At 48.2% G+C, this 12,731-nt stretch overlaps 1 protein-coding gene across 1 annotated transcript in view; it reads left to right on the top strand.

The window, feature by feature from the left end:
* The window catches only part of LOC140393223 (docking protein 1-like), a 74,047-nt gene extending 69,880 nt beyond the window's left edge, over positions 1 to 4,167 (top strand). The window contains exons 4-5 of the mRNA XM_072479463.1: positions 1,691 to 1,863; positions 2,817 to 4,167. Coding sequence (XP_072335564.1) covers positions 1,691 to 1,863; positions 2,817 to 3,896 — 1,253 coding nt within the window. The 3' untranslated portion in view covers positions 3,897 to 4,167. The remainder of the gene's footprint in view (positions 1 to 1,690; positions 1,864 to 2,816) is intronic.
* The last annotated feature ends 8,564 nt before the right edge of the window (positions 4,168 to 12,731 follow it).

The following is a 12,731-nucleotide window of genomic DNA, read 5'->3' as shown; positions in this document are numbered from 1 at the left end:
GACAAGTTTTGGAAAGGGAAATTCCCAGCTATTTGTTGTATGTGCATGGGGCTTGGCAGGGGAGTGTTCTGCATTCTTGAGTTCTGTCAGTTGCCACCCGGTGTTGTCTCCTCCACCTTGTTGGCATAGTGTAGAAACTACTAGGACAGTCCAATGACTGCAACAGTCCTGACATGCTTTGAAAGCATTTTGTTTGGCCAAGGTTCATTATTTGAGCAGCTGCAAGAGATAACAATTCCCTCCTCTGTTGAGGATTTCCCTTTTGTTCTCAAAGTCTATTTCTCCTGTTCATACATGAAGCACTACATTCAGGAGGGAGAAAAGGGAATGCAAGAAAAAGCAGGGGAGTAGCATTATAATTTTTAAAAATGAGTTCATCGGATGTGGGCTTCGCTGGCTGGGCCGGCATTTATTGCCCATCCCTGACGGCATTTAAGAGTCAACCACATTGCTGTGGATCTGAAGTCGCACATAGACCAGATCAGGTGAGGAGAATAGATTTCCTTCCCTATGGGTGGCATTGTAGCACAGTGGTTAGCGCTGTTGCTTCACAGCGCTGGGGTTCCAGATTCGATTCCCAGTTTGGGTCACTGTCTGTGCGGAGTCTGCACGTTCCCCCTATGTCGATGTGGGTTTCCTCCACGTGCTCCAGCTTCCTCCCACAAGTCCCGAAAGACTCCCTCTGTGTATCCCAACAGGCGCCGGAATGTGCAGTAACTTCAACGCAGTGTTATTGTAAGCCTACTTGTGACAATAAAGATTATTAGTAAAGGATATCAGTGAACCAGCTGGGTTTTTACAACAATGGACAATGGTTTCATTGTCACCTTTTTTAGGCTTACACTTCAGGGGCAGGATTCTCCGACCCCCCTGCTGGGTCGGAGAATCGCCGGGGGCTGGCGTGAATCCCGCCCCCGCCGGTTGCCGAATTCTCAGGCACCGGATATTCGGCGGGGGTGGGAATCGCGCCGTGCCGGTTGGCGGTCCCCCCCCTGGCGACTCTCCGGCCCGCGATGGGGCGAAGTCCCGCTGCTGGAATGCCTGTCCCGCCGGTGAGAATCAAACCACCTATCTTAGCGGCGGGAGAAGGCGGCGCGGGCGGGCTCCGGGGTCCTGGGGGGGGCACGGGGCGATCTGGCCCCGGGGGGTGCCCCCACGGTGGCCTGGCCCGCGATCGGGGCCCACTCTTTTCCTTCCGCCTTCGCCATGGTCTCCACTATGGCGGAGGCGGAAGAGACCCCCTCCACTGCGCATGCGCCGGGATGCCGTGAGCTGCCGCTGATGCTCCCGCGCATGCGCCGCACGGCAAAGTCATTTCCGCGCCAGCTGGCGGGGCACCAAAGGCCTTTCCCGCCAGCTGGCAGGGCGGAAATCAGTCCGGCGTGGGTCTAGCCCCTCAAGGTGAGGGCTCGGCCCCTCAAGATGCGGAGAATTCCGCACCTTTGGGGCGGCGCGATGCCGGACTGATTCGCGCCGTTTTTGGCGCCGGTCGGCGGACATCGCGCCGATTGCGGAGAATCCCGCACCAGATTTTTATTGAATTCAAATTTCACCATCTGCCATGGAGGGATTCGAGCCCAGGTCCCCAGAGCATGATCCTGGGTCTCTGGATTAATACCACTAAGACACTGCGCTGGCAATGACCAATGTTACATTTTTTTCACTCTTGATTTTACTTCCTTATTTTCAGCAAATGAGTATAAAGTCTTGATAAGAAGAACAGATGCTTCAGAGCGATGTGAACTCAGTGGAATGTATCTTCTGAAGGCAGGCAAAGATGCACTGATTTTGAAAAATATCATCACAGAGCAAATAGTTTATGAATGGCCTTATATGTTTCTAAGAAGATTTGGTGGTGACAAGGTACCCTTCATTATTTTTTAAATTTTAATTTCATATTTAAACAGAGGATTTAGTGTGTGCCCGTTATGCTGCTTTGTTATGTACTTGTGTCAAATGAATGTTATGACTGCCACTCATATGTCATTGTTCAGTAGTACTCATTGAATATAATGCCATCCCCATTAGTATTGTCACTAAGTATTGGTAAATGTCCGATCGTTTTCCACCATTGGTTTTGGTCAAATTTCCACAAACCCAACTCATTCATCCCATTAAACGGAGCAGAATTTTTTTTCCTGGTGTTTCCAATGTAGAGGAGAGCAGCAAATAGAGTGAGTAAATAGAAAGAAGTATGGGTAAACCACTGCTTCATCTGGAAGGAGTTTGGTACTTTTTATGGTGCAGAAAAAGGAAATAAAAGGCTAGGTGTTACATCTGCTGCATTTGCATGATAGGTGTCTTTGAAGGAGATGGGTATTGTGGCAGGTGGAGAAGCTACCTGTTAGGCCCAACCAAAAAGGAAAGGAACTTACTTGGGCATTGAACCAGACCCTACATTAAAGAAATCAATTGGGCCCAATTCCTATGCTCCCCAACCAGATCCCTGTACCACCTAAGTGAGAGCTGTGGTGACACTAGCAACAGCCAGAATTTCCACTGCTCTTCGCTGGTGAGCTCAATGAACATTATTATAATTGTTATGAGGATCAAGGTTGTCGTTGGACCAATAGTCTTGCCATTCTCACACAGAAAATGCACCTTGCATCCTGGAAGGCAGAATTTATGAAAACTGAAAGGTGTATTTTGTTGATATTGGAGGCAAGATGTAAGGTATAATTCCACAATAGCGTATTCACAGTGGGGACCCATGCTGGTGGAGATCAGAAGACCATATTAGCAGAATAGCACTGCAGAATTAAAGCTGTATTGTTCATGCAACAATTTGTAACCACATTACCATTTACATTTTACAGAGAATGTTTTCAATTGAATCTGGAAGAAGATGCAAATCTGGTCCAGGCAGGTTTGAGTTCGAAACGAAGCAGGGAAAACAGATTTTTCTGTCTGTAAATGCTGCTGTAAAGATGCAAAAGGACGATAGCGAAGAGGAGCGTTGTAATTCTGATCCTTTAGAAAGTTACAGTTTATTCCCTGAAAACTCGGTTACTTGCAAGCAATATTCAGGTAGCTCACGGTCTCATAAGGAGCATACTGCTGAACAGAAAGCTCAACTAGCCAAAAGAGTATCATCTCTAATATCAGATGTTTCTGAAGGCATGCATCATTTATGTTATGATGCTCCTCCAGATCATCAGGCAAGTACTCCACTAAGTAAATCATCAGTCAGGTTTCAGTACAGTTTCCCATCATCTCCTCTATTTGCATCACATGATAAAGTAAATTCTAAATTATCAGCAGACATTTATACAGCTGAGAATCGGACTACACTATATTCAGAAACAAGTCCAGGAGGGGGTCATCTGACACTCCCTCTGGAACCACCAAATAGTACGAAATCCATACCAAGGCCAATAGGAAGGCAGCAAAGCAGCATTACAGCTCGTGGAGAGGATACCCTACCACATAAAATCAATGAGTCTTTTTTTAGGTTTCCCAGCAAAATAGGTTCATTTAACAATGAACATAATTCTGTTAAAAAGAGCATTCCTTCTATTGTAATGACTCAGCATCCTGAATCCCTTTATGACACGGTGTACAGTGGATCTAATAAACCAGAATGCACAAATGTGTTCAATCAAAAAACAAATCATAAGAAGAATGAGCACATATATGAAATTAGTGATGATTCTTTGCTTTACGATGAAGCAAAAGAATTAAGTGAAGCATGGAAAGTGCAAGGCAGACTGAATGACTCCTTAGGTTATGAATATCCATACAATCCTTCTGCAGATGACTATGCTGTACCAAAACAGACAAGTAAAGGTGCTCCTCCCAGACCACCGAAAAAAGTGCCATCTCCAAGAGAAAGCATGCACAAAAGTGATTATGCCAATGTGGAATCAATCATCTGCAAGAGGCATTCATGCAATTAATCATAATTTGTATAAAATGAAAGCAGTTTCTATTTTTTATTATACACCTGGGAGTTTATACAAATATCAGAAAAAATCTATAGTGTAAATATGAATTAATGACTGCTCTGGAAAATATTCTAAGTTTTCAAAACTTCTGTTTATGTATTTGTAACATATATATGTCAGCAAATGAGTATTTCACTCTGATACCTTGTAATTTAGAAAAAACAATTGAAAAGGGGTCATTTGTGATTATTCATGATCAACTGATAAAATGTTTTTTTTCAAACTTGTCTTACTGTTGTATTTTTCAGTGGTGACACAAAAACAAAACCTAGATTATCAGATCTGAATAAATGCCAATGAAAATGAAAAGATCCGATTTACCCTTTATAAATCTAAACCTCACAAGCAATTACCCTTTCCCATTATTAATGACATTAATAATATTTTTGGGACAATAATTTTGTGGAAGTTGTATCTTAACAAGAATTACCATGACAATTATTGTTACATGGGTAACTACTTGTATATGTGATTTTGGGACCAATAAAAATCTGAATAGTTTAATGAAAAAACTCAGGCAAACTTATCATACTGCATTTTGATGGTACATTGACATTGGAATATTGCAATAAACAAATGTCTGCTGTAAAAAATATGGGGAGAATTACCACACAGTCTCAGCATACAATCACAGAATCATCACAGAATTTTTATGGCACGGAAGGAAGCCATTTGGCCCACCATGTCTGCATCAGTTCTCCGAATGAGCAATTCACCTAGTAGCAATCCCTCACCTTCTGACCATAACACTGCATAGTATTTCTTTTCAGATAGCAGTCTAATTCCCTTTTGAATGTTTCAGTTAAACCAGCATCCACCACACTCTCAGGCAATGCATTCCAAACCCTAACCACTCGCTGTGTAAAAATTTAGCTTCTTTTGCTAATTAGTTTATATCTGTTTATATCATTCTTGATCCTTTCACGAGTGGGAACACTTTCTGCCGACTTACTTTGTCCAGACCCCTCATGGTTTTGAATTCCTCTATCAAATCTCTTCTTCACCTTCTTTTCACTTAGGACACAGTCCAAATTTCTCTAATCTATCTTCATAACTGAAGTTTCTTATCCCTAGAATAATTCTCGCAAACCTCTTCTCCACCCTCTCTAATGCTTCACATCCTCCCTAAAATGTGACATCCAGAACTGGACACAATACACAACTGAAGCTGAGTTAGTCACTAATATAAATACAACATAACTTACATGCTCTTTTACTCTAGTAAAAGTCGCTGTAGTCCCAAATGACCCTAGGCTGCTTTCCCCTTTGAAGGTGAGGGCTCACTGATGGTAATTTAACCTGCGGGTCACCATGATGCGACCATCAATTCACACGAGACGGAGAGTTGAAGTGAACAGTGGTTTTAATCAGCTGGAACTGTGCCTGCCTGCGACTGCTCTGCACTGAGAGACGCCTGCAGGGCAGCAGATCCAAATAACTCCCCCGAGGGGGCAGAGCCAGAGGTGGAGGCCACAAGGGCACCAACATGATACAATACGATGTAATGTGATACAATGGTCCATAGGTGGAGCCCATAGGGCAACAACATAGTACAATGCAACAGTGGTGAATTGTTGCCGTAATACATTCACCACACACCACACCTCAGGTGAGGGGCAAGGTTGAGAAGGTGAGGCTTTCATGAATAACCTCAACCGGTATGGGAATTGAGCCTGCGCTGTTGGCCTCACTCTGCATCACGGCCGACCGCCCCCCTTTTACTCTATGTCCCTATTAATAAAGCCCGGGAAACTTATTAACTGGGGCAAAATTCTCCGGTATCGGCGCGATGTCCGCCGACTGCCGCCCAAAATGGCGCAAATCAGTCGGGCATCGCGCCGCCCCAAAGGTGCGGAATGCTCCGCATCTTTGGGGGCCGAACCCCAACATTGAGGGGCTAGGCCGGCGCCGGATGAATTTCCGCCCCGCCAGCTGGTGGAAAAGGCCTTTGGTGCCCCGCCAGCTGGCGCGGAAATGACATCTCCGGGCGGCGCATGCGCGGGAGCGTCAGCGGCCGCTCACGGCAGTCCCGCGCATGCGCAGTGGAGGGAGTCGCTTCCGCCTTCGCCATGGTGGAGACCGTAGCGAAGGCGGAAGGGAAAGAGTGCCCCCACGGCACAGGCCCGCCCGCGGATCGGTGGGCCCCGATCGCGGGCCAGGCCACCGTGGGGGCACCCCCCGGGGCCAGATCGCCCCGCGCCCCCCCCCAGGACCCCGGAGCCCGCCCGCGCCGCCTTGTCCCGCTGGTAAGATATTTACGGCGGCGGGACAGGCATTTTAGCGGCGTGACTTCGGCCCATCCTGGCCGGAGAAACGTGGGGGGGGGGGGGCCCGCCAACCGGCGCGGCGCGATTCCCGCCCCCGCCGAATATCCGGTGGTGGAGAATTCGGCAACCGGCGGGGGGTCGGAGAACCTCGCCCCTGATCTCTCAACCTCCTGCCAGCTTCAATGATTTCCCAGCTCCCTCTGCGCCTCCTCCTCTTTCAGAGTTGTACTTTTTATTTTATATGTTCTCTCCATGTTCTTACTACCAAATCACCTCTCTTCACTGCATTGAATTCGATTGGCCATTTGTGTCCATTTCATGAACTTGTTTATGTCCCTTTGACATTCTGCACTATCCTCCTCATAATTTGCAATTCTTCACTGTTTGGGGTTAAAACAAATAGGTTTTTGGGAAGAAAATGGGACTGCTTACATCAGTTCCCACCCCAGATTAGATTCCTCCAAATTCCCTCACTTTTTGGATCTTTCTGAATTCTGCAAGCTGTGTCCTGGCTGACCTCCTTTAAACATACGATAATGCAGGAAGTTCAGCTTTGCTTCATGTAATTCAAAAAGTACTCTGGGGAGCTGAAACAGGCAGAAGGTAGGAGTTTTTGAGCACAGAAGAGTAACTGCAGCTGTGAACCATTTTTGCAGAAATTCTTTTGGCATTCTACCTAAACATCCAACATGCTCCTCTCTAATTGTGAAAGAGTGCAACCACCGGGAGATTTTCATAATCTCCCCCACCCCGCCCCGCAATGAAGGATTCTCAGGAGCACCTTTGTTAGGCCCTGTCAGCATGGCCTTGAATGCCATTATGGTGGAGAAGGGAGAACAGCAACAAGGGATGGCATAAAGGAGAGACAGACATTTTCTTCAAAGGAAATCAGAGTACAGGTCAGCATTAAAGTTGCTCGTCTGTATAACAGTCTACCTTTGAAACCAGAGCCTTACCTCCACGCCCCCCCCCCCCCAACCCCACGCTCTTTCAAATGTCAAATATAGGAAATTCCTTTATTCCAGTCGCCATCGTACCACATGACACACCTCTTTTCCCCGAAATAAATACATCAAAAATCGTCACTTGCTTGAACAAGTAAGCATCAAATAAGTGCACACATTCCTGCATGACTCTAAATATAAAGTACATCAGCACAAATTCTATTTTGTTACATTAAATTCCACAGTAAACAGAAGCTAAATCAACATTTCCTAATACTGTGCTTTCCCTGCATGCCTACATTTGCCATACTTGAACTTCATTCTACTGCTTCCACTTGATTTAATCTGGAAACCAGTGATTGACTGCTCATGTGCTACAAAAGTCCATGGTCTTGGCAGGGAGAAATTGAGAGCTGTAGCCCTGCTGCTTTTTCCTAAGGGGCCTGGTGTTGCTTCCCATGTTCCATTGGTGTCGTGCTTTTTGGGGAATGCCAGAGACCTAGCAAGCGCTGCTATCCTGAGAGACTTGCAGTATTAGGAAAGTCAATTTTAACCATTGCTATTCAACTGGACCATGTATTTGAGTTCCCACTGATTAGCAGCATAGCAAGTGTAATATTAGTTTCAGATTCTGAAAATCATGAGACCCAGCAGCATATATCACAGACCCCATATGCACAGCAGCATATATCACAGACCCCATATGCTGAAGTGAGCGTTCTACTTGTTTTTCTTCCTTTTGCAACCAGAGCTGCAATCTGCACTTCCAACGGGAGAGAGATCCAGACTGGTCCCTCACCCCTGGGGCTCTACTGTGGATTTCAATGAAATTGTCATATACACTATTAGTGTCTGCAATGAAGAAAAGAAAGCTGAAATATGAGTGTAAGCTAGTTAGTAATATAAATGATGATTGCGAGAATTTTTTTTTTGATATATATATCAAAGGTAAGAGAGAGGCAAGAATGGACATGGACCACTGGAAATTGAGGCTGGAGAAATAGCAATGGGACCCAGAAATGGCAGAGGAACTGAATAGGTACTATGCCTTCACAGTGGAAGACATCAGTGGCTTTCCAGAACTTCAAGAGTCAAGGGGAAGAGGTGAGTGTAGTGACCATCACTAAGGAGAAGGTGCTGGGGAAACTGAAAGGTCTGAAGGTGGATAAATCATCCGGACCGGATGGAACTACACCCCAGGGTTCTGAAGGATATAGCTGAGGAGATTGTGGAGGCATTGATGGTGAAATTTCAGGAATCACTGGAGTCGGGTGTTCCAGGAGAATGGAAAATGGCTAATGTAACACCCCTGTTTAAGAGGGGAGGGAGGCAGAAGACTAGTACTTATAGGCCGGTTAGCCTGACTTTGATTGTTGGTAAGATTTTAGATTTATTATTAAGGATGAAATAGGGCAGCACGGTGGCGCAGTGGACAGCACTGCTGCCTCACGGCGCCAAGGTCCCAGGTTCGATCCTGGCTCTGGGTCACTGTCCGTGTGGAGTTTGCACATTCTCCCCGTGTTTGCGTGGGTTTCGCCCCCACAACCCAAAGATGTGCAGGATAGGTGGATTGGACACGCTAAATTGCCCCTTAATTGGAAAAAATGAATTGGGTACTCTAAATTGTTTTTTAAAAAAGGATGAAATTGCTGAGTACTTGGAAGTGCATGATAACATAGGGCTGAGTCAGCACCGCTTCATCAAGGGGAGGTTATGCCTGACAAATCTGATAGAATACTTTGGGGGTGTAAACAGGAAGTTAGACAAAGGAGAACCAGTGGGCGTGATCTATTTTGATTTCCAGAAGGCATTTGACAAGATGCCATACAGGAGGATGTTAAATAAGATAAGAGCCCATGTTGTTAGGAGCAAGGTACTGGAATGGATAGAGGATTGGCTGATTGGCAGAAGGCAGAGAGTGGAGATAAAGGAGTCTTTTTCAAGATGGCAACCAGTGACTAGTGGTATTCCGCGGGGGTCAGTGTTGGGACCACAACTATTCATTAATGATCTGGAAGAAGGAATTGACGGCATTGTTGCTACGTTTGCAGATGATACAAAGATATGTAGAGGGACAGGTAGTGTTGAGGAAGTGGCAGATGGTAAACAATGTGGATAACTGTGATGTTGTGCACTTTCGTAGGAAGAATAAAGGCATAGAATATTTTCGAAATAAGGAAAGGCTTCGGAAATCTGAAGCACAAAGGGACTTAGGAGTCCTAGTTCGGGATTCTCTTAGGGTTAACATGCAAGTTCGGTTGGCAGTTAGGAAGGTAAATGCAATGTTAGCATTCATTTCGAGAGGGCTAGAATACAAAATCAGGGATGCACTGTTGAGACTGTATAAGGTTCTGGTCAAACTGCATTTGGAATATTGTGAGCAGTTTTGGGCCCTGCATCGAAGCGGCCTTGGAGAGGAGTGAGGCACGATCAATTTGACTGGAGACGAAGTTGAATGCAAACTGAGGCTTTATTAGCATCAGATGTGTGGCCCTCCACAGCAGCTGGTGAAATAGCTGCGAGCTGGAGACCATGCATATTTATAACCCGCCTCCTGGGCGGAGCTAGCATACAGGGGCCACAGGTGATCCTGTAGTGCCGTACAACCCCTAATATCAGAACACAGTGGTTTACCGCATTCACCCCCTATTAAAATTGAGTCCGGCGGGGGTGGTGGATAACTATATACAATTAGAAATTTTTAATATTGACAGAGCAGTACAAAAATGTCTCTTGGCATCCGGCGGGCCGGTCAGAGGTTCAGCCAGTCCGGTGCCTTGATGGTTATTTGAGATTGACGAAGTGGTGACGGCGATGTTGGCGCTGTCGTGGTCGAAGTTGACTCCGGGAGCGTGCCAAAATCCTCTTCAACGGGGGTGGGCAGGGGGAGGATGGACGGTCCTAGGGGGGGTGATGGGGGCGGCAGTGGAGGGGAGGGTGGCGCCAGGGGTGGTGTGCGGGTGGAACCTGCTGGTGCCAGGTCCCTGAGGGAGACGGTATCCTGGCGGCCCTCGGGGAACGCCACGCAGGCGTACTGTGGGTTTTCGTGGAGCAGGTGCACCCTTTCCACCAACGGATCCACCTTGTGGAGACGCATATGTTTACGGAGAAGCACGGTTCCCGGAGCTGTAAGCCAAGTTGGGAGCGATACCCCGGATGTGGACTTCCTGGGGAAGGCAAAAAGACGTTCATGTGGTGTACTGTTAGTAGCAGTGCAGAGTAATGAGCGAATGGAATGTAGTGCATCAGGGAGGACCTCTTGCCAGCGGGAGGCCGGGAGATTCCTGGACCGCAGGGCCAGCTGGACGGCGCTCCATACCGTCCCATTCTCCCTTTCTACCTGTCCGTTTCCCCGAGGGTTGTAGCTCGTCGTTCTGCTGGAGGTGATACCCCTGCTGAGCAGGAACTGACATAGCTCATCACTCATGAATGAGGATCCCCTGTCACTGTGGATGTAGGTTGGGAAGCCGAACAGAGTGAAGATGGAATTAAGGGCTTTAATGATGGTGGCAGTCATCATGTCGGGGCATGGGATGGCGAAGGAGAACCCGGAGTATTCATCGATCACACTGAGGAAATATGTGAGTCAGTCGGAGGAGGGGAGGGGGCCTTTGAAATCCACGCTGAGGCGTTCAAAGGGGCGGGAGGCCTTCACCAGGTGCGTGCGGTCCGACCGGTAGAAGTGCGGCTTGCACTCCGCACAGACCTGACAGTCCCTGGTGATTGTCCTTACTTCCTCGATGGAGTAGCGCAAATTCCGTGCCTTAATGAAATGGTACAACCGAGTGACCCCTGGGTGACAAAGGCTATTGTGCAGGATCCGGAGTCGGTCTACTTGTGCGCTGGCTCTTGTACCTCTGGATAGGGCGTTGGGGTTCATTGAGTTTGCCAGGGCGATACTTAATCTCATAATTAAAGGTGGAGAGCTCGATTCTCCACCACAAGATTTTATCATTTTTGATCTTGCCCCGCTGTGTGTTGTTGAACATGAAGGCTACCGACCGTTGGTCAATGAGGAGAGTGAATCTCCTGCCGGCCAGATAATGCCTCCAATGTCGCACAGCCTCAACGATAGCCTGGGCCTCCTTTTGAACGGATGAATGCCGAATTTCGGAGGCATGGAGGATGCGGGAAAAGAGTGCCATGGGCCTGCCTGCCTGGTTGAGGGTGGCGGCAAGGGCGACGTCCGGTGCGTCGTTTTCTACATGGAAAGGAAGTGTTTCATCTACAGCGTGCATTCCAGCTTTGGCAATGTCAGCTCTGATCCGGGCGAAAGCCTGTTGGGCCTCGGCCGTCAGGGGGAAATGAGTGAACGGTATGAGTGGGCGGGTCTTGTCCGCATAGTTTGGGACCCACTGCGCGTAATATGAAAAGAACCCCAGGCAGCGTTTGAAGGCCTTGGGGCAGTGGGCGAGGGGGAGCTCCATGAGGGGGCGCATGCGGTCAGGATCGGGCCCCAGAACTCCGTTCTGGACCACGTAGCCGAGAATGGCTAAGCGGTCTGTACAGAACACACTTCTTGTCATACGTGAGGTTGAGGAGAGCGGCGGTGCGGAGAAATTTAGCGAGGTTGGAGTCGTGGTCCTGCTGATCATGGCCGCAGATGGTCACATTGTCTAGGTACGGAAACGTGGCCCGCAAGGCGTACCGCTCGACCATTCGGTCCATCTCCCTTTGGAAGACCAAAACCCCATTGGTGACGCCGAAGGGGACCCTTAGGAAATGATATAGAAGGCCGTCTGCCTCGAAGGCAGTGTATGGCCGGTCCGATTTACGGATGGGGAGCTGGTGGTAAGCGGATTTCAGGTCCACCGCTGAGAAGACCCGGTACTGTGCAATCTGGTTAACCATGTCAGATGTGCGTGGGAGGGGGTACGCGTCGAGCTGTGTGTACCTGTTGATGGTCTGGCTGTAGTCCACGACCATTTGTTTTTTTCCCCCAGACTTAACCACTACCACTTGAGCTCTCCAGGGGCTGTTGCTGGCCTTGATTACGCCCTCCCGAAGCAACCGCTGGACTTCGGACCTGATGAAGGCCTTATCCTGGGTGCTGTACCGTCTGCTCCTGGTGGCGATGGGTTTGCAATCTGGAGTTAGATTGGCAAAGAGGGACAGAGGATCGACCTTTAGGGTCGCGAGGCCACACACAGTGAGGGGTGGTAAGGTTCCGCCGAATTTAAGGGTCCGGCTCTGGAGGTTGCACTGGAAGTCCAGGCCGAGGATAAGTGCAGGGCAGAAGTTAGGGAGGACGTAGAGGCGAAAGCCGTGGAACTCTACGCCTTGGACTGTGAGCGTGACCGTGCAGTACCCCCGGATCGCTACGCAATGGAATCTGGAGGCCAGGGAGATCCTTTGATCTGTAGGGTGTACCTTAAGGGAGCAGTGCCTTACCGTATTTGGGTGTACAATGCTCTCGGTGCTCCTGGAGTCCAGTAGGCAGGAGGTCACATGGCCGTTGACTTTCACGCTGGTGGATGCGTTGGTCAGATTATGTGGTCGGGACTGGTCGATTGCAATGGAGGCGAGTCGTGATTGATCGTCGGGTAGTGAGGCGGCCGTTGAGTTGAGGTCCTGGA

Source organism: Scyliorhinus torazame, chromosome 16, assembly GCF_047496885.1.
Source record: "Scyliorhinus torazame isolate Kashiwa2021f chromosome 16, sScyTor2.1, whole genome shotgun sequence".
NCBI classification, from domain to species: Eukaryota; Metazoa; Chordata; class Chondrichthyes; order Carcharhiniformes; family Scyliorhinidae; genus Scyliorhinus; species Scyliorhinus torazame.
This window is presented reverse-complemented; position numbering and strand designations above follow the sequence as displayed.